Source organism: Cetorhinus maximus, chromosome 12 (genome assembly GCF_964194155.1).
Source record: "Cetorhinus maximus chromosome 12, sCetMax3.hap1.1, whole genome shotgun sequence".
Lineage (NCBI taxonomy): Eukaryota > Metazoa > Chordata > Chondrichthyes > Lamniformes > Cetorhinidae > Cetorhinus > Cetorhinus maximus.
In genome coordinates, this window is record NC_135890.1 from 70,072,606 (window position 1) to 70,092,682 (window position 20,077).

Genomic DNA, 20,077 nt, shown 5'->3' on the forward strand with positions numbered 1-20,077 from the left:
TTGGGTGTGGAGACCAATTATAATATTTCCAAGTTTGCTGATGACACCAAATTGGGCAGGAACAGTGAAGAGGAATCAAGGAGGCTTCAAGAGGATTTTGGATAGGCTAAGTGAATGGGCTAGAATATGGTAGATGCAATATCATGTGATTAAGTGTGAAGTTATTCGCTTTGGCAGAAAAACAAGGCATAATATTTCTTAAATGGTGAGAGGCTGAGAAATGTGGGTGTCCAAAGGGACCTGGGTGTCCTTGTTCATGAGTCACAAAGCTAGCATGCAGGTGCAGCAAGCAATTAAGAAAGAAAATGTCATGTTGGCCTTCATCATGAGGGGATTTGAGTACAGGATGCCTTGCTGCATCTAGACAACCTTGGTGAGACCTCACCTGGAGTATTGTGCACAGAGTTGGTCTCCTTATCCAAGGAAAGATATACTTGCCATAGAGGGAGTGCAAATGAATTTCACCAGATTAATCCCTGGGATGGCCGGATTGTCGTATGAGGAGAGATCGAGACTGGGTCTGTATTCCCTAGAGTTCTTAAGAATGAGGGGTGACCTCATTGAAATTTAAACTCTCACAGGGCATGACAGGATAGATGTAGATAAGATGTTTCCCCTGGCTACTGAGTCTAAAACCAGGGGACAATCTCAGGATAAAAAGGGTAAACCATTTAAGACTGAGATGGAGGAAGAATTTCTTCACCAAGGGTGGCAAATCTTCAGAATTCTCTGCCCTGGAGGGCTGTGGAGCATTGAGCATTTTCAAAACAGAAATCAATACATTTCTGGAGATTAATGACATCAAGGGACATGGAATAGAGCAGGAAAGTAGTGTTGAGCTAGATGATCAGCCATGATCTAACTGAATGGCAGAGCAGGCTCAACAGGCTGAATAGCCTATGGTTCCAGAGAGAACACCAGCATGAACTGATGGGCTGAATGGTTTCCTGTGCTGCAATGATTCCATGGTTCAAACAGTGACCCTAAAGTTGTTAAAAAACCAGGGGAATTAAATAATCTATTATAATATTCCTGACAAGAGCTTTTACAAGTAATGGACAGTAGCAAAGGTAAACTGATCCCTTAAGTAGCACAGACAAGGAGAATTTTCTCAAAGTGTGTCTGCCTTCATGGCGAGGAACTGAAGGTAAAACAGTATTGGAAACTTAAGGGACTAAAAGCTGACAAATTCCCAGCATGTGATGATCTATATCCTAGGCCAGGTAGCTGCGGAGATAGTGGGTGCACTGGCTATGATTTTCCAAAATTCCCTAGATTCTAGAATGCTCCCAGCAGTTTACAAGTTAGCAAGTGTAACACTGCTATTCAAGAAATGCAGGAACTGGAGGCCAGTTAGCCTGACAGTCATGGAAAAATCCTGGAATCTATTATTACAAAGGAAGTCTTAACAAAAGCACGAAAAACACCATGATCAGAGTTAAAATGGTTTTACCAAAAGGAAATTGTTGACAAAATTAGACCATTAAGGACATAAAAATTGAGGACAATTTAAAGAGGAGCTAGAGAAGGTGCCACACAAAAGGTTAATATACAAGGTAAGGACTCATGGAGTTGAGGATGATATAATAGCATGGATGGGAGAACTGGTTAACTGACAGGAAGCAAAAAGTAGGCATAAATGGGGCATCTTCAAGTTGGCCGGCTGTGGCCAGTGGAGTGCCACAAGGATCAGTGCTATTGACTTTGATACATTACTCTGCCTCTTCGTCCAAGTTTGCTGACAATACAAAGCTAGGTGGGAATGCAAGCTGTGATGAGGATAGTCTGATAAAGTGGTGAGTTGGTTACCAGGTGGCAGAGTACGATGTGCAAGGTTAATTAATTTAATAGAAACGCAGATTAAAGTGCGAGACTTCTAAATCTTTATATCCAGAGATTTGTGTACACTCATACAGGCACCACAATTAGCATGCAGGTACTTCAAGCAATTAAGGTGGAAAATGGCAAGTTGTCCTTTATTGCAAGGGGATTGGAGTATAGGAAAGAAGAGGTCTTGCTACAATCGTTTATGCTTTGGGTGAGACCACACCTGGAGTACCATGTGCAGTTTTGGTCTCCATACTACAAGAATGGCAAACTTGTACTGGAGGCAGTACAGATTGGTGCCGAGATGACAGCATTGTCTTACAATGAGGGGCCGAGTAAAATGGGTCCATATTCTTCTCTGTAGATCTCATTAAAGCATACAAGATTATTAAGGTGATTGAAAGGGTAGACAGAGGTTCTTTCCCCAGCTGGGGAACCTAGAACATGGGGGCACAGTCTCAGGGTAAGGGGTCAATCGTTTAGGATCAAGAGAAGGAGAAATGTCCTCACTCAGGAGGATTGTGATTCTTAGGAATAGTCTAACTTGGAGGGTTGTGGACATTCCATTCTTGAGTATATTTAAGACTGAGATAGGCAGATTTTTGGTCTCAGGAAATCGAGAGATATGGCAAGCAGGCAAAGTGGAGTTGGGGCAAAAGATCAGCCATTATCATATTGAATGGTGGAACAGACTCAAGGGGCTGTATGGTCCTAAATAATCTAATTGACCACAAATTTCTCACCCTTATTTAACATTTTGCAGGCCTGTGTATAATTTCCTTGGACTTCATTAATTAGAGAAGGCCTCAAGTTTACACACAATGGGATTGCTCTACTCCAAGGGGACAATTAGATGGCAATTCCAAATTAAGAGCATCTAACCTTTCTAAATCTTAAGTAGCTGGTGTTATAATATTCACCCAAGAATTCAAAAGAAACAGAACTGGACCATTTTGCTGCCTAGTCTTTTTGTTCCTAGATGGGAACATTCCTGGCAAGGCCAGCATTTGTGGCCCATTCCCAATTGCCCTTTAACAGAGCTGTTTGCTAGTCCATTTGAGGAGCAGTTAGGAGTCCACTACATTGCTGTGGGTCTGGAGTCAAACATAGGCCAGACTGGGTAAGGATAGATTCCCTCCCCAAAGGGCATATAGTGAACCAGATGGGTTTTATGATTAATAAGGCTTGCACTTCTCATTTTATTTCAAATTTAGTGTAATTTAAACTCTCCAGCTACTGTGGTGGGAACTTGAACTCATTGAAGCATTAGCCTCGGCCTCTGGATTACTAATCCAGTGTCAGGACCAGGAAACTGCCATTCCCCATATGAGAACATGTAGCATCATTATCCCAACAGGCAAGGTGTGTAGCAGCATGATCTGGAGGAGTAAATGAAGCAAACTAATTGCATTTTAGAAGTTGGATCACTGCATTGGTAAAAGCGACAATGGATGGCTAAGCAAAAAAGATACCTGGTCTATACCATGTTGACTGATTGGGGCAAGTTAGGGGTACAAGCAGTGACTGACAAGGTATTAGACTTTGGGCAAAGGGATCAGCTGGAGCTCACACTTGCCAGTCTGCTCCCTGGTGGCAATAGTGAGGTATAGGACATATCACAAGTAACAGAAACATATGCATTGGTGCCATCGATTACCTATTAGGATGTGTCCATCCTCTGCAGTGTCTTTTACGGGATGGTTCTCCTTCCCATCCTTGCCCTTGTCTTTGCTTTCAAACATCTTCCGGATCACTGAGGTAGGGGTGAATGATGGAGAAAGCTTAATTGGAAAAGGGGAAAAAAAAACATTTGAGTAACTGAATTACATCAACAGAGACCACATGGCATTGGTAATCTGTGCTACGTTCATTTTTTAAAGAGTATTTCTAATCCCATTTGCCTGCCTTATTCTCATTTCACTTCCCAACCTATTGGTGTGGCGTTCGCATCAATTGCTAGTTCATTCCAGAGACCTAAGTTCCTCCTGTGGTTCTAATTTCTAGGTGCAATCTCAAGTCTGGCCTCTCATTTTAGAAACTATTTCCATCCAACTAGTCCCATCCCTTCCGGATGGGCATCCAAATGAAAAAGTCTGGTATAAATTCTTACCATGTTTGTAAATGAGGAAGCTTGTGATGGCGACGCTGCATTAAGCCTGTGTTGACTGGGTGGCCCAGGTGATCGGCTAATTCGTTGTTGCCTAGAACCAGGATAGATGGCATTAGAGAATAACCCAACACTAAATGCTGCCTGAATTAATACAGTAGTCTAGAGACAACTAAACCACCAAGTTAGATAAAGTGGAAGGAATACTTGGAGACCTCCAATCATATACTGCCTCTGATAAAACATTGATGTTCTGAAATTAAAGCAAATCAAGTACCTGAAGTATGGTCACTATGAATGCAGGAAATGTGGTAGCCAATTAGCAAACAGGAATGTTATATTGGCCAGATAATCTCCAATCTGACCAAGGGTTAAATATTGGCTAGGACACCAGGCCAACACTTGTACTCTTCAAAATACTGATGCCCCAGGATCTTAATGCCTGTTTGAAGCCAGAGGGGGCCTTGGTTTAACATCTCATCCAAAAGACACACCTCTGGCAGTGTACCACTCAGTAATGCACTCGAGGGTCAGCACAGATTTTTATGTTCACGTATCTGGAATGGGACTTGAACTGAAAACCTTCCAAACAAGAGTGCAGACTTGTCTTTCAGGTATAGGACTAAGCAGAACCACTTCAATAGCACGGAAGGCATTTGGCTCATCTTGCATGAGAGCCTTTTCTTTGAAAGAGCTATCCAACTAATCATACTTCCCCATGACCCCTTGCAAAATTTTCCCTTTCAAGTATTCATTCAATTTCCTTTGGAGAGCAAAAATTAAAACAGCTCCCATCAGCCTTTCAAGGCAGTGCGATTCTGATCGTAATGCACTAAAACAATCTGGTTGTCTGAGGAAAACCACTTGTGCACCAATTAACAAGTTACCATTTACTATTGAAATGAAGTGCGATGTCACCAACCTATTTGGAGACTTCAAAGTCACGTCAAGGAACTTGTAGGTTCATGAAGTCATCTATTTACTGCGAATGCCTCAGCTTTTAAATTATGCTGGCAAAAATCAATAATTAAATGCTCCTTTCAATTTAGGAGCCATGAAATGGATACTGGCTTAGGATGGAATTTATGCATTAATGCCAACCCTAAAATACAGGTTTGGACAATTAGATGGAGTACAAAAAGTTTACGGTATATTTGAGTGATTTAATGATTTTATATACAGCAATTATGCACTTTGAATGCCATACCTGACTCTATAGCCATCCCTGCTGTGATCATGGTGCATTTTTCCATAGCCAGGTTGGTAAACATCACCACCTGGCATGTGCAAATCCTGTGCAAAGGGAAGGCCTTCCATGGCACCCTGCCGTATATCCAGTTGGGATGGAGTAACAGCCTAGAATATATCAAAAATCTAGCTCAGTTTTAAATTCAAGATACTGAAATAAATACTTGCCACAAGGTAGAAGGAAAACTGCAGCACATTGTAGCAAAGACCAAAACTGAACAGCCAAAAATTTATAAGAATTCGATATTTAATGTTGCACTTTGTATAATAGTTTGGAATGAAGTGTATATTTATACAACTTACAGACAACTCATTACTGCAAGTGGGCAGAAGATTTCAGTCTTATTTCTGTTAATGCAAGATAGCCTGGTCACCATGATGTTAAGTGTGGAAAATATTTACCTTGGGGCCTTCTGAATACCTTAAACCATTCATGGCAACTAGAATCATGTGTCAGATTGGTCAATCACTTATTCATATAGAAATGACATGTTTGATCATTAATTACAGCAACAATTTTTGTATGATTAAGTCACATTGTGTTTGAGCATCCTATCGGCAGTCTTGAACAGGAGGGAGAGTTTGTAGCATATTCAAACTTGATCTCTTTCAAGAGAAAAAATCAGCTCAAAAAAGGTAAGCAGGATATGTTCAGAGCCATCTTCTGACTGGTTGGCATGGGTTGTGCACGCTATAATTAATTCTTCGTGTCTATGTTGCAATTTAGCTCTGCCTCAGGATGGAAAAATCAAAAGTGAAACAAATTCATCAACAGACCAGCAGGATAAACACGCTGGCTGTTAAGCCACAATGAATTTAAGAGGTTAATGGTAAAGACACCAATAGGTTTTGAAGTTGGGAAATTTATGTCCTGGTAACATTTTAAACAATTGACAAGCAACTATTAATTAGCTTCCTGGGGGAATAAAAGTTAGCTTGTCAAAACAATTGAAGTCAGATTCCTCATACCTGTGGAGCTGGAATAGGTGATACGTTTTTGGGCAATGGCAATCCTTGGAAGTGATCACGAATGCGTGGAGCATTTTGAGCATAACCTATGAACGGAAAGCAGTAAAATTGGAAGGACGGTATAACTGATACTGATGGCTGTTGTTTCAAAAACTATCCCTTGTCCCACAAGGTTCATAAAGTACAAGCAGTATTTATCTTGGAGCTTTGATCAGGCTTAAATGTCTGTTAGCCTGAAAGGAATTTCTCCAATAAAAAGGAACTCCTTCCCATTTCCTTGCAGAGGAAATGAGACGAGACAAGACAAGACCATTCAGCCCTTCTGACTCCTTTCAGGCACTTATTTAGGCATTTTATATTATAATTAGACTTATTACAATTAGTAAGCTATTTGCAAAACTTCATCCTGTGGGCAACTTTTTAGTCTTGAACCTTTCATTGCTTGTTTCTGGTCTCAAAAAAAAACAAAATTTGTATTACTTTGACTTGTGGAATTCGCTCATCTCAGTTTGAAATTACCCCGATTATTATCCTGCTAACGTAATGGCAATTATGCTCACCAGAATGGAGCACAAAGAAATTGAGGTTTTTTTTTTTCTTTCTCTCATGGGACGTGGCATCACTGGCAAGGCCAACATCTGTTGTCCATCCCAATTACTCTTGAACTGAGCGGCTTGCTTGGCCATTTCCAAGGCAGTTGCGAGTCACTTGGCTATGGGTCTGGAGTCACATGTAGGCTAAATCAAAGAAGGATGGCAGACTTCCTTCCCCAAAAAAAAAGGGCATTAATGAACCAGATGGGTGTTTACAACAGAGTGTTGTCATGCTCACCATTACTAATACTGGTTTTTCATTCCAAACTTAATTGCATTTAACTTCCACCAGCTGTCATGGTGGGATCTGAACCATGTTCCCAGAGCATTAGCTTGGGCCTGTGGATTACAAGGTCAATAACATTACCACTACATCACCATCAGCTTTAAATTGATCAGTAGTTTTACTCACAGTAAAACAGGAAGTAAGGGATTACAGACCAAATGCGAATTAGTATTTTTGCCAAGTTCAAATGAAACATTCCAAAGGGTAAGAAAAATTAGTATTAGCCTTGTATACTGAAGCATTAAGTGTTAGCTCCACAAGCCTAGAAATGGTTTATACATAGAATAAATACCCAAGGGACTTTATTTCCAAGTACAGTACAGATATGCTCCTTAAATACATCAGCAAGTACAGCAGAACTGGTGTCAGTTAAAAGGCACCTTCAAATAAATATTACTATTACGTGCAATCCTAAATTGGAGATTTTAAGACTCACCAATTGGCGACTTGACTCTAAAGAACTCTGATGGGGATGGCTGCTGAAATGTTGGTATTGGAGAGGAATGGCCTCGCTGATTTAATAAAGCTGATGTATGATGATTCTGACTGCCAAGCAGGTCGCCTAGAATATCTGGCGACGGAGGCCCCATTACACGGGGTGGTAGAATCTCCTGTACAAAAATGCAAAGTTTGATCCAAGCAGATAGATCACATGGAATCTTTTAACCAGACAACAACGGGCCACAGACCATTTCCAATTGGAAAAAAGAAATGACTTCCAGATGTAAGTGGGAGGTCACATCAAAATTGCCCATCTTTCCTTGTAGTTACGATGATGCCCAAGAAATGTATATTCCAAGCTTATTTGGACCTGTGAAATTGTGCTCAATTACTTCTAAATTGCATAGAAAAAAATTCAGCATTCTGACTGTAGTTAAAACCCCAAAAGGTCTTAAGAAACCGTACGAGATACTAATACCTCAAATGGAGAGAGAGATTACTGCCTCAGAAGGAATCTCGAACTAGGAATAATTCTGCAATTTGATCAACAGTATCTACTTCAAATGATGCCAATTATATTTGGAATTCAGCAGCAAGCAATTTCTAAAACGAGGAAGATCGCTGTATGATTTCACCACCCACAATTACTATTTGTTACAGTTCAGCAAGAAAAATCAAAAGCAGAATAAGTTGCAGATTGCATTTTAGTACTAGATAGAGTCTAAGCTGAAAGAGGTGCTATTGTCAAATAACGACATCTGGAATTACTTGGTCAATTTTTGCACCTGTAAATTTACCACTTTTGGATCCAACTACCATCAGTTTTCAATTTGACCTCCAATATAAAAATGTGAATTAAATTCATTGTCAATATAGTTAGAAGTCCAGAGACAATGACGTACCTTGGAGTCAGTAAGTAACATTTTCCCTAAATAAATTCATTGCAAATTAGAAAACGATCCAGCAAATTGAACAGAGCGCCAGAAAGGTCACCTATTTGCCTTATGTCAAAAGCAACTGGCTTGCAACTGCCCTAAAATTTCAAAAAACACTCCTGAACCATATTCCAATCAAAACCAGATGAATTTACATCACCCAGGCTAAGTACACACACAAGCGGCTTTTAAAAAGGTTTCCATATTATTTTGCTTTCCACTCACACTGAGCTTGTACATCCCATTGTATTATTCAGATAGCTTATGACTTGGGTATGCAAAATAAAAACATTAAAACAATAGGCATAATAGCAGTACAAATATCAAATAACCAAAAGCTACAAAAACGATACTGGTAAGTTTATTACATGCTTTACAATGATGCCAGGTTGAGTGTCAGGCCAAAGTGATGGTCCAGTCCCATGTTGAAGCTTCATATTCATAACTCAAATCTCAAGGTTCTGCTCAATTTTTGTAATGACATTACTTATTATGCCCATCACTAATTATGAAATAGCAAAGCCATCACATATTAAAAAAACCAAGATCAAGTCAGAGACTTGAATCTACAGTCAACCTTCTACTTACAGGGGGCTTTGGTTGTGAAGGCAGAGTCCCACTTGCCTTCATAGTGTTAACCAGTTTATTGAAAGCAGTCATGTCCATATCTCTCTGTTGTACTGGTTTGGGGCCTGATGATGCAGTCAAAGTCTGTTCCAAATGTTCCACCATGAATGGGGTGGCAAGTTTCCTTTCTGGTTCCACTTTGAGACCTTTCAGCCCTGCCTCCACTTCCTCCACAGACAACACCACTCCAGTCTGTGCTGTAAAAGCAGAAAACGACAATTACACACATATCTATTGACATTTGTAGCAGTTTAAGCATTTGTCTGAGTTAGAAAGGGAGCACCTCAGTTCATGCTACAAGGGAAACATGTAATTTTATCTTCAGTTGGCTCAAATTCAAAAATATGTACACATTTTACATTTTGTATCAGCACAAGCTGTAGAGTTGACAAAGGATAACAAACTTTCAGGCCATGCTCAAGTTCTTGGAGACAAAAGCTTTTGACTAAGTCACCACCAAAATTTACTTTACTATCCCAATTACTACTGGAAGCTTGGAATTTTCTCCAAGGTTCACAGAATACAACAACACACCCCCACATGCCATCATGGGCTTCAATTACAAGCTGCAAAAAACACAACAGATTCAGCGTGTTTACATGATCACTGGAGCTGCCTGGACAGCATGTTGCTTTGAAAAATGAGCCAAAAATCTCTCAACACAACTCAGGAGTACTGAAGGTCTTTTTGGATGCCATCTTGCAAAGTAATAACAAGCCAACCTAAAATGGAAACATGTTGGGAGATATGGTTGGCAACTCATTCAAAACTGCTGAGCAGCCACTGGGACAATTTGAAACTGCACTTCAAGCACGTTCTCAGCTGAGACAAGTATCAAAATAGACACGTACAACTCTCCTTTAGTTTCTCCTTGTTGGCAGTGAGATTGGACAGCAGTGGTTTCACATCCACATTTGCTTTTCGCAGTATCTCTAGAATATCAACCTTTTTATTAACCTCCTTATTATCTTCTCTCGATTGAATGGGAGCGAAGTAGTTACCAAGCTGCGAAACAGGTGTTGGGATTCTCTGCTCCAGACCTGTCCAACACAAAATTAATGCTTAGCAAAATGCAAACACAGAGCACATTCAACATTACTGTACATAATACAATGAGCAATTGCATTGCAAGATGGAGTTGGGCAAGTAGCTAAACAGGAAATGCAGAGGATTTTACATAGTTGTACATCAGCATTGTCCCAGCTTTGGCAGGAATGCTGGAAATTTGTGTGTCGGGGGAAGGGAGTCACCTATAGAAACCATTTCTTGCACCTCACTAGGCAGTTAAATAGCTAGTGATAGTAATTTACTATAGGAAACCAATGATGTCAGTCATCATTTTCCTGGCTGCATGCAGGCTGTGTATAGGAGACAAGAAATACAACATTTTGATTCCTCACTGCTCTTCCCAAGACACCGATTGTCAACCAATAAATAACATTCACTCCTATGCCGCAAAATGCATCTCACAAGATACAGAAATTCTAATGCTACAAAATTAGTAACATTGAATCCCATCACCTAGCTATAATGAGCAACACTTGAAAGATATGTCATGTATTTTCTTGTTCAATTATGGAATTACATTAAAGTAGGTCCTAAAATACTTTGAGCCTATCAGTTTTCTACATTTGTTTCATCATAAAGAACACAATGCCTTTCTTTACTTCTGTGACACAAATAAACACTGCAAAATAGACAAATATGGCATGAAGCCCCAAGATCGGCCAGATAACCTGCTTGCAGTTATCAAGGAAGTGATGTTGACCCAAACAGTGGATGGATGCCATGATCCTCCAGGTGCAATGTGATCTCAGTCTGCAAATGCAGCTCCAGTTCTAGGGGAGGCAGTGGGGTAGTGGTATAATCACTGGATTAGTAATCCAGAGACCCAGGGTATTGCTCTGGGGACCGAGGTTAAAATTTCACCATCTGTGATGGTGGGATTTGAATTCAGTAAAAATTTGGAATCAAGTCTAATGACAACTATTGTCAATCTGGTTCACTAATGTTCCACTAATGTTCACCTATAGTCCACACCACCTGTGTCAACTACTGACATTTACTAAAACAGGGTGGCCCAAATGTTCATTGAAAACTTGAGTGGCAATAAATTGGTCCCCAAATGTGCGAAGTGAGAATTGAGCATCCCCCAAATGTTGTGGTATTATAGGTTACAATTAAATCACTACCCTTCAGTCCCATTAGTTATTTTAAACCTTGGACATGACAATTTTGTTCACATGGAGCTTTAGTGAAAGCATCAGCAAAAAGGCAAGAACATGATACAGAAATAAAAATAATTCTGGGAATATTCAGTAGGTCTAGCAGTCTCTGTGGAAACATGAGAGATCTTTCAAAGTTAGAAAGATAATAGATTTTACTGGTGAAGCAGGGGTAGTGGGAAGAACAAAAAAGTGAAGATGCATGCTCAGGTGGTGGGCAGGAGGGACTAAGTGACCAAAAGTTCATGGTGCAAGGCCAAAAGGAGGGTAATGGGACAAGAAATAAAACATGTCTAGAAGTTGGTGTGAATGGCACGAAGAATATTTTGCAGCTAAAGCAAAATGAAAAACAAACCTGAGGAAATACAAAATGCTGGGGTGAGCGGAGGTTACCATCTAAGTCGAGAAGTCTGAAGAGTATGGAGTTGAAAAATAAGGTGCTGTTCCTTAAGCTCACATGGAGCTTCTTTGGAACACTGTAGCAGGTCAAAGGTCAGAGAAGAGAAAGGTATAAAATCAAGATGACAGGTGACTGAGCGCTTGGGTTCATACTTGCAGACTGAACACAAAAGTGGTCACAGTCTGTTTTGACCTCAGACCTCCCCCCTGTAGAGGAGACCATGTCACAGGCAGCAAACACAGTATACTACATTGAAACTAAAGTAAATCACTTTCATTTGGAACAAGTGTTTGGGGCCTTGGACAATGAGAAGAGGTACAAGGACAGGTGTGGCATCTCTTATGCTCATGTGGAAAGCTGCTGTATAAGGGAGGGGATGTTGGGGATGACTGTTGAATGGACAAAGGAATCATGGAGGAGAATTCTCTGCTGAATGCTAAAGAGGTTGGGGATATGTTTGGTGGTGACAAAATGCTGGAGGTGAGCTGCTGAATATGGGGGCTGGTGGGGCAGAAGGAGAAACCCATCATTGTTCTTGGGGTTTGGGGGGGGGGGGGGGGGGGGGGGGGGGAAGAGAAGAGGGGAGAAAAGAGGGGTGAGAGCAGAAGCGTGCGAAATAAAATGGGCAGGAGTCAAGGGGAATCCTCAGTTGAGGGTAAAAAAATGGAAGACACGAGGAGTGGGATGGGAATAGAGGGTTACGGACCCCGGAAGTGCAAAATGTTTTAGTTGGCGGGCAATATGATCGGCGCAGGCTTGGAGGGCTGAAGGGCCTGTTCCTGTGCTGTACTTTTTTGTTCTGTGTGTGCAGGTATGGAAAATTACCCCATCAGAACAGATGTGAAAAATTGGGAGAATGGGATCCTTATAGGAAGCAGGGTGAGGAAGTGTAGATAAGGTAGCTGAAGTCAATATTGATTGGTGTTTAACCCCAGAAATAGAAATGGAGATGGAAAAGTCAAGAAAGGGAAGAATCAGACCACGTGAAGGTGAGAGAAGGGCGGAAATCGGAAGCAAAGTTAATGAAATTTTCCACTTCAGGGCAAGAGCAGAAACTGCAGTACGGTGAAACATTCATTCCACTGGAGGAAAAAGGAGAAGGGATTATGGACCCCAGAGTAGGCTTAAACAAGGAGTGTTCCATATATCCCACAAAAAGGCACTCATTTATTTGGAGGAAGTGTTTCATGAAGTTCCATGCAAGCTAGAGCAACAGCACCTCAAAACAATAGAAGTAATTCAGCCCCTTGAGTCTGCTTTGCCATTCAATAAAACCTAGATGACCAGATTGTGGCCTACCTCCACTTTACTGCCCCCCCCACCCCAATAACCCTCAACTCCCTTGCCAATCAAACATCTGTCGAATCCAACCTTGAAAATAGTCAATGACTCAGCCTCCACTACTCTCTGGGGAAGAAAATTCCGAAGACCAACAACCCTGAAGGAAAAAATTCCTCATCTCTTTAAATGAGAGACTATTTTTAAGCTGTGCCCGAGTTCTAGATTCCTCCATGAGGGGAAACATCCTCTCAGCATCTACCTTGTCAGCCCCCTCAGAATCTTTTTTAATAAGATCATCCCTCATTCTTCTAAACTCCGATGAGTATAGGACCAATCAACCTTTCCTCATAAATCAACCCATTCATTCCAGGAAGCAGCCTGTGAGCCTCTTCTGAACTGCTTCCAATGCAAGTACGTCTCTCCTTAAGTAAGGAGAGCAAAACTGTACACAGTACTCTTTGGTGTTGTTTCACCAAAGTCCAGTACAGTTATAGCAAGACTTGCCTGCTTTTATACTCCATCCTCCTTGCAATAAAGGCCAACGTTCCATTTGTGTGCGTCTTACCAATCACTTCCTGTACCTGCATGCTAACTTTTTAGTTCATGTACAAGGACACCCAGGTCCCCCGTACTGTAGCATTCTGCAGTCTCAATCCATTTAATATTCTGTTTTTGTACCGAAATAGACAATTTTCCCAGATTATACTCTATCTGCCAATTTTTTATTTACTTGGCCTGTCTATATCCCTTTGCAGACTGATTTTAAACAATGATGCAAAGAATCAATGAGAAGGGAACCGAGACCATTTCAACTGCTGAAGAAACGGAGTGAACTTCTGAAACATCACAGGAAACTAGTAAGTTGATTGACTGGTAAGTGCTTGGTGTAAAGGACAGTGTACTAATGGCTAGCTTAGGACAACAGAGTTAAGGTAGATCTATAAATAAAACTAAAACTTTAAAACATAATAAATAAAAATAATTAAGATACTTAAAACAAACCGTGTACTTAAGAAACATAACATTTAGTAATAAGTGGTACTAGTATTTAATACGCACAGTAAATTAGAATAACTCCTATGTATATTACAAGTTAACCAAGAAAGTAATTAAATTACATAAGTAACAATGGCAGGACAGGTGTTACGTTGCAGCTGTGGAACGTGGGAACTTCCAAACACTTATGCAATCCAGGACAAACACGTTTGCAGAAAGTGTAAGCAGCTAGAGGAATTCCAGATCAGGATTATTGATCTCTAAGCCAAACTACAGACACTGCACAACATAAGGGAGAAATATCTGGACACTCAAAGAGACAGTCACACCTCTTAGAATGGGGTCACCTGTTTTGGTCAGTGTGAGTGACAGGAGGATGTGACCGTGCGTGAGGCAGGTAAAAAGGTCTGAGCAGACAGGAGGCTCCTCAAGCACATTTGAGGTGCTTACAACCTGTCGACAAAAACAGGATGGATGAGCAGACTGGCCACAGCACAGTGGTACAGGAGGCTGTTCAAGTGGGGAGGACCAAAGAGGAGTAGTAGGGGACAGTATAATAAGGGGGATTGACACGGCCTGCCTCATGCCAGGGCTTGGGATACCTGCTCAAGGCTGGAAAGGAACTTAGTGGAAGGGGGAGCATCCAGTAATCATGGTCCACAGATACCAACAACAGAAGCAGGACAAGGAGAGGGGTTCTACAGAGTCATTATGAGCAGCTAGGCACCAAATTAAGCAGAACCTCAAAAAAGGTAATAATTTCTGGATTGCCACCTGAGCCACATGCAAATTGTCATAGGGCAGATAAGATTAGAGAGATGAATGTGTGGCTCAAAGACTGGTGTGGGAGAAGTGGGTTCCAGTTCATGGGGCACGAGCACCAGTACTGGGGAAAGTGGGGGCTGTACCATTGGGATGGTCTACACCTGAACAGTGTTGGGACTAGTGTCCTTGTGAACTGCTTAACTAGAGAGAGAGCTTTAAACTAAATAATGGGGGCAAGGGACCAAAAGTGGCACATCAAAGAGTAGAGACAAGGTAAGAGAGGGAGGAAGGTATGAATATGGGCAATGATAAACCGACTGACAGATTTGTCCTCTGTCCCTTAGAGGTTACAAAAATAAGAGGACAAAAAACTAAAGGCTCTGTATCTGAATGCACATAGCATTTGAAACAAAAACAGATGCACTGATTGTACTTATTTGTCTCTATTTGCACTAATAGCCATTACAGAGACATGGCTGCAGGATGGCATAGATTAGGACCTGAATAATGAAGGGTATGGGACATTAGGAAGGACTGGAAGCCAGGAAAAAGGTGGAGGGTTGGCTCCGTTAATTAATGATGACCTTAGCATAATAGAGGGGATGATCCAAGTTCAGGAAACCAAGATATAAAAACAGTTTGGGTGGAGATAAGGAATGATAAACACAAGAAGTCACTTGTGTATGAGTGGTGTCCAGGCCCCCCTCCCAACAGTAATTACATGGTAGGACTGGTGTCAAAGAAATAGTGGGAGGTTGTCAGAAAGGTACAAGAATCATGGAAGATTTTAATCTTCATACAGTATGGAAAAAATCAAATAGGCAATGTTTTTGGGATAATTTGAGATCAGCATGCTCTGGAGCCAACCAGAGCAGGCTGTACTAGACCTGGTATTGTACAGATATAGGATTAATGATGTCATAGCAAACACACCACTAGGTAGCGGTGATGATTATATGATTGAATTTTACATTCAGTCTGAGGGAAAGAGGAGTGGGTTGAAGACCACTTCAATCCTGAAAAAGGGCAATTATGAGGGCATGAAAGCAGGGCGAGCTAAAGTGAACTGGCAATTTAGGTTAAGGGACAGGTCAGAGATGCAGTGGCAGACATTTAAGGGGATATTTCAGAGTACACAGAATAGATACATTCCTATGAGAAAAAGAAAGAAATTCCAAGGGGAGGAGCCACCCTCCGTTGTTAACAAAAAAAATGAAAGGTAGTATCAAACTTAAAAAGCATATAATTGTGCAAAGCTAAGATTGGACAGAATATAAAAAGAGCAAACAATGACTAGAAGAACAGTAAGGAGGGAAAAATTAGTACGAGGGGAAACTAGCTAGAAATACAAAGACAGATAGTAATATCTATTTAAAAGCTGAAGAGTTAACAAAGTGAACATTGGTCCTATAGAAACTGAGTCTGGGGAATTAATAAGGAAAAGATGGCGGCACATGAATTAGACCAGTATTTTGCATCAGTCTTCACTACAGAGGATACAAATAACGTCCCAGAAATAAGATAAATCAGGAATTGGAAGGGAGGGAGGAACAAGAAAATTACAATCACCAGGGAAGTGGCACTGAGTAAATTGCTGGAACTGCAGGATGACAAGTCCCAGATCCTGATGGATTCCATCCGAGGGTCTTAAAAGGGAGATAGTTCACATGTTGGTTTTAATTTTCCAAAATTCAAATGTAACTCCTTTATTCAAAAAGGGAGGGAGACAGAAAGCAGGAAACTAAAAGCCAGCTAGCTTAGCTTCTAACATTTTCTCTATGACAGATGTTAAGTGATAGCAGGGCACTTGAATAAATTCAAGGTAATCAGGCAGTGTCAACATGGTTTTGGGAAAGTGAAATCATGTTTAACCAATTTACTGGAGTTTTAAAGTAGTAACAGGTGCTGTGCATAAAGGGAAACCAGTGGATATACTGTACTTAGATTTCCAGAAGACATTCAACAAGGTGCCTCAAATGTTATTGCACAAAATTAAAGCTCAAGGCCCAAGGGTAACATTGGCACAAAGATTGGCTGACAGGAAACAATAGGCATAAATGGGTCATTTTCTGGTTGGCAGGGTATGATGAGTGATGTGCCACAGGGATTAGTGCCAGGGCCTCAACTCTTTACAAATTATCTAAATGATTTGGATGAAGGGACTGAAGATGTGGCTGCTAAATTTGTTGATACAAAGATGGGAAAGAAAGTAAGTTGTGAAGAGGACATAAGGGGGCTACAATAGGTTAGTTAAGTGGGCAAAGTTCTGGCAAATGGAAGTATGAAGTGGGAAAATGAGAGGTTGTCCACATTTTGGCAGGATAAATAAAAAGCAGCATTTTATCTAATTGGTGAGATTGTGCAGAGCTCAGAGGTGCTGAGGTATCTGGGTGTCCTCGTGTACGAATCACAAAAGGTTAGAATGTAGTGAAGTAATTAGGAAATCTAATACAATGTTATCATTTTTTGCAAGGGGAGTCAAATACAGGAGGAGGGAGGTTAAGCTTCAATTACACAGGGCATTGGTGAGACCACATCTGGAGTAGTGTACATAGTATTGGTCTCCTTATTTAAGGATATAAATGCATTAGCAGTTCAGAGAAGGTTTACTAGACTAATACCAGGAATGGGCAGGATGTCTTATAAGGAAAGGCTGGATAGATTAGGCTTGTATCCACTGGAATTTAGAGTAAGAGGCGACTTGATTAAGATCCTGAGGGGTCTTTACAGGGTGGACGTGGAAAGGATGTCTCCTCTTGTGGGAGAATCTAGTACTAGGAGTCACTGTTTAAAAAAAAGGACCACTCATTTAAGACAGATGAGGAAAAATTGAGGTTCAAGACTTTGCCTGAACCATCTTTTGAGGAAAATTCCAGAGTCTTTGAATATCTTTAAGGCCAAGGTAGACAGAATCTTGATAAGCAAGGGGGTGGAAGGTAATCAGGGGTAAACAGGAATGTGGAGTTGAAGTTAGATCAGCCATGATCTTATTGAATGGCAGAGCAGACTTTAGGGGCCAAATGGCCTACTCCTGCTCAATTTGCTTTCCTGCCTATCTTCATATGGTCAGCAAATTTAGCAACAGTGCACTAGGACCCTTCATCCAAGTCTTTGATAGAGCTTGTAAATAGTCAAGGACGCAGCACTGATCTGTGGCACTAGTTTGCCAACCTAAAAATGACATTTATCCTGACTTTGTTTCATGTTAGCAGATCCTTTATCATGCCAATACATTACTGCAAACTGCATGAGCTCTTCGATGTAGTAACCCTGTGACACCTTATTAACTGCCTTTTTGAAATCCAAATACACTATATCTACTGATTCCCCTTAACATGCAGGGCAGATAAGTCCTCAAAGAACACAAATCTGTCAAACACAATTTCCCTCACACAAAATGTTAACTCTGCCAGATTTTCTAAATGTTTTGCTACAACCTCAATAGCCGATTGTAGCAGTTTCCCCATGACAGGTCTGTTGAAGGGTCATGAGGACTCGAAACGTCAACTCTTTTCTTCTCTGCCAATGCTGCCAGACCTGCTGAGTTTTTCCAGGTAATTCTGCTTTTGTTCCCCATGACAGGTGTTAGGCTAACTGTCCTATTTTTAATCGGCTTTCTTTCTTACTCCTTTCTTGAATAGAGAGCAAACATGTGGTTTCCCAATCCACTAGGACCTTTACAAAATCTTGGGAATTTTGGATGATTACAACCCAATGCATCCACTATCTCTGCAGCCACTTCTTTTAAGACCATAGGATACCATCAGGGACAGCCTTCTGTGCTCTAAGTTTTCAATGATTTTGTGATGTTTATACTCCACTCAACCCTTCTCCCAACAATCTTGATCCAACCCTGAAGGCATAACCTATTCTTTCTCATGTGCTTTTCTAGGTTCCCTTTAAATAGATCTATGCAATCTGTCTCAGCAACTCATGGAATCAAGTTCCACATTCTAACCACTCAGTGAAGTTTCCCCAGAAGTCCTTAGAAATACATCCAAACAACTAAATCCAATATCTTATATTGGCAATCCTGAACTGCGCTCTCCCACAAGTGAAAATATCTTCTCAGAGACTTGGCACTGCAGCCATCAAAAATGATGAGCACTAAAGGACCAAGCTTCAAAGTAACCACAGAACGTTGACAAAAGAGGTTCAGGGATGGCAAGTAAACTCCATTAGTCTAAGGTCACCTGCAGCATTTATCCAGGACATGTGGTATGCATAAAACACAAGTGGCGTTCAACTGTTTCGTACTGTTTTTCTTATACTGCTTCAATTCTAAAAGCACAACTGGAAAGTTTACCCCACAACAGGGCAACAAAATGCATAACAAAACAAATGACTTGTCCAGAGTTCAAGTGAAAACTGACATTTCCTGAACATGGAGAGTTTTATATGGGCGGTAAAGCTGGGGAGAACAGAGGAGGGAAGAAAAATAGACACTGGGCCAGGGCTGGGGAAAAGAATGTCATTTCAGAGAGAATTCCAGGAACTGTAAAGACAGGTTTAGTGGAATAAGTTAGATAGCAGATGAAGCCTCCTTTCAAAAGGCAGCAGCAGTGGTAAGCAAGAACAATTTTTCCTCCACTAATTATAAGCAACCCACTCTGGCCAACCAGCACACTTGTAGCAAACTGCTTTTCCTTTGAAATTAGTTTCATGAGGATTGTTCAAGAGATTTCACAATTAGGGAGAATTCTCAGCTTAGCTTGTAAAACATCGATGCAAAGTCTTAAAAAGTTAAGATTTAAAAGTTGTGGCTCACTATGGAGGAGCCAATTTAAATTTGGATTTGGCAAGGACCAGCATAAAAAGCTGTGCATTCTGAAGTTTAATTGATCTAGAATGAATGGGAGATACTTCTGGAAATTAGACCACCATATTTCTGTGCCAGATTTTTAAATTGAGAAACCAAGCCAAGATCCATAATGCAGGGCACAAAAAATTAAGTGCACAAGGTTAAGGGAGGAACCAGGATTCAATTTTTCCCCAATCTGTAACGACAGTGGTCAGACTGTACGTTGGTTAAATTGCTCACTGGCAGAACCTACTAACTTGCACTTCTGGAGTCACACACAGCTCATAAGTTTCATGTGACACCTGAGCTCAATTACCAAAACGGATTTAATTGGTCAAGTGGTTTATTTCTTTTAAAATGTTTTTACTTAACTGAATGATAGTCTGTCAAAACCTTTGAAATGCTGTCTGTCTTGTTTTTAATTTTTGACATTATGAGGAACAGCATTGAACAGTTCGACTAAAGTTTTGAAAATTAGCTTGTTAATAAAATTGCTGACCTCAGTTCGAGGGGGATCTGTGTACTACTGAAAGCTTATTTAACAGTTGCAAGTACTAGCTGAACTTGCACCACAGC

The 20,077-nt window shown here is 40.8% G+C and overlaps 1 protein-coding gene across 1 annotated transcript in view; it reads right to left on the reverse strand.

Annotated features, from left to right (window-relative positions):
* eif4enif1 (eukaryotic translation initiation factor 4E nuclear import factor 1) overlaps positions 1–20,077 on the reverse strand; it is a 71,795-nt gene that overhangs the window by 14,946 nt on the left and 36,772 nt on the right. The window contains exons 9-15 of the mRNA XM_078553842.1: positions 9,885–10,073; positions 8,995–9,230; positions 7,467–7,641; positions 6,152–6,237; positions 5,142–5,290; positions 3,938–4,028; positions 3,485–3,608 (exon numbers count right to left, since the gene is read on the reverse strand). Of these exons, the coding sequence (XP_078409968.1) occupies positions 3,485–3,608; positions 3,938–4,028; positions 5,142–5,290; positions 6,152–6,237; positions 7,467–7,641; positions 8,995–9,230; positions 9,885–10,073 (1,050 nt within the window). The remainder of the gene's footprint in view (positions 1–3,484; positions 3,609–3,937; positions 4,029–5,141; positions 5,291–6,151; positions 6,238–7,466; positions 7,642–8,994; positions 9,231–9,884; positions 10,074–20,077) is intronic.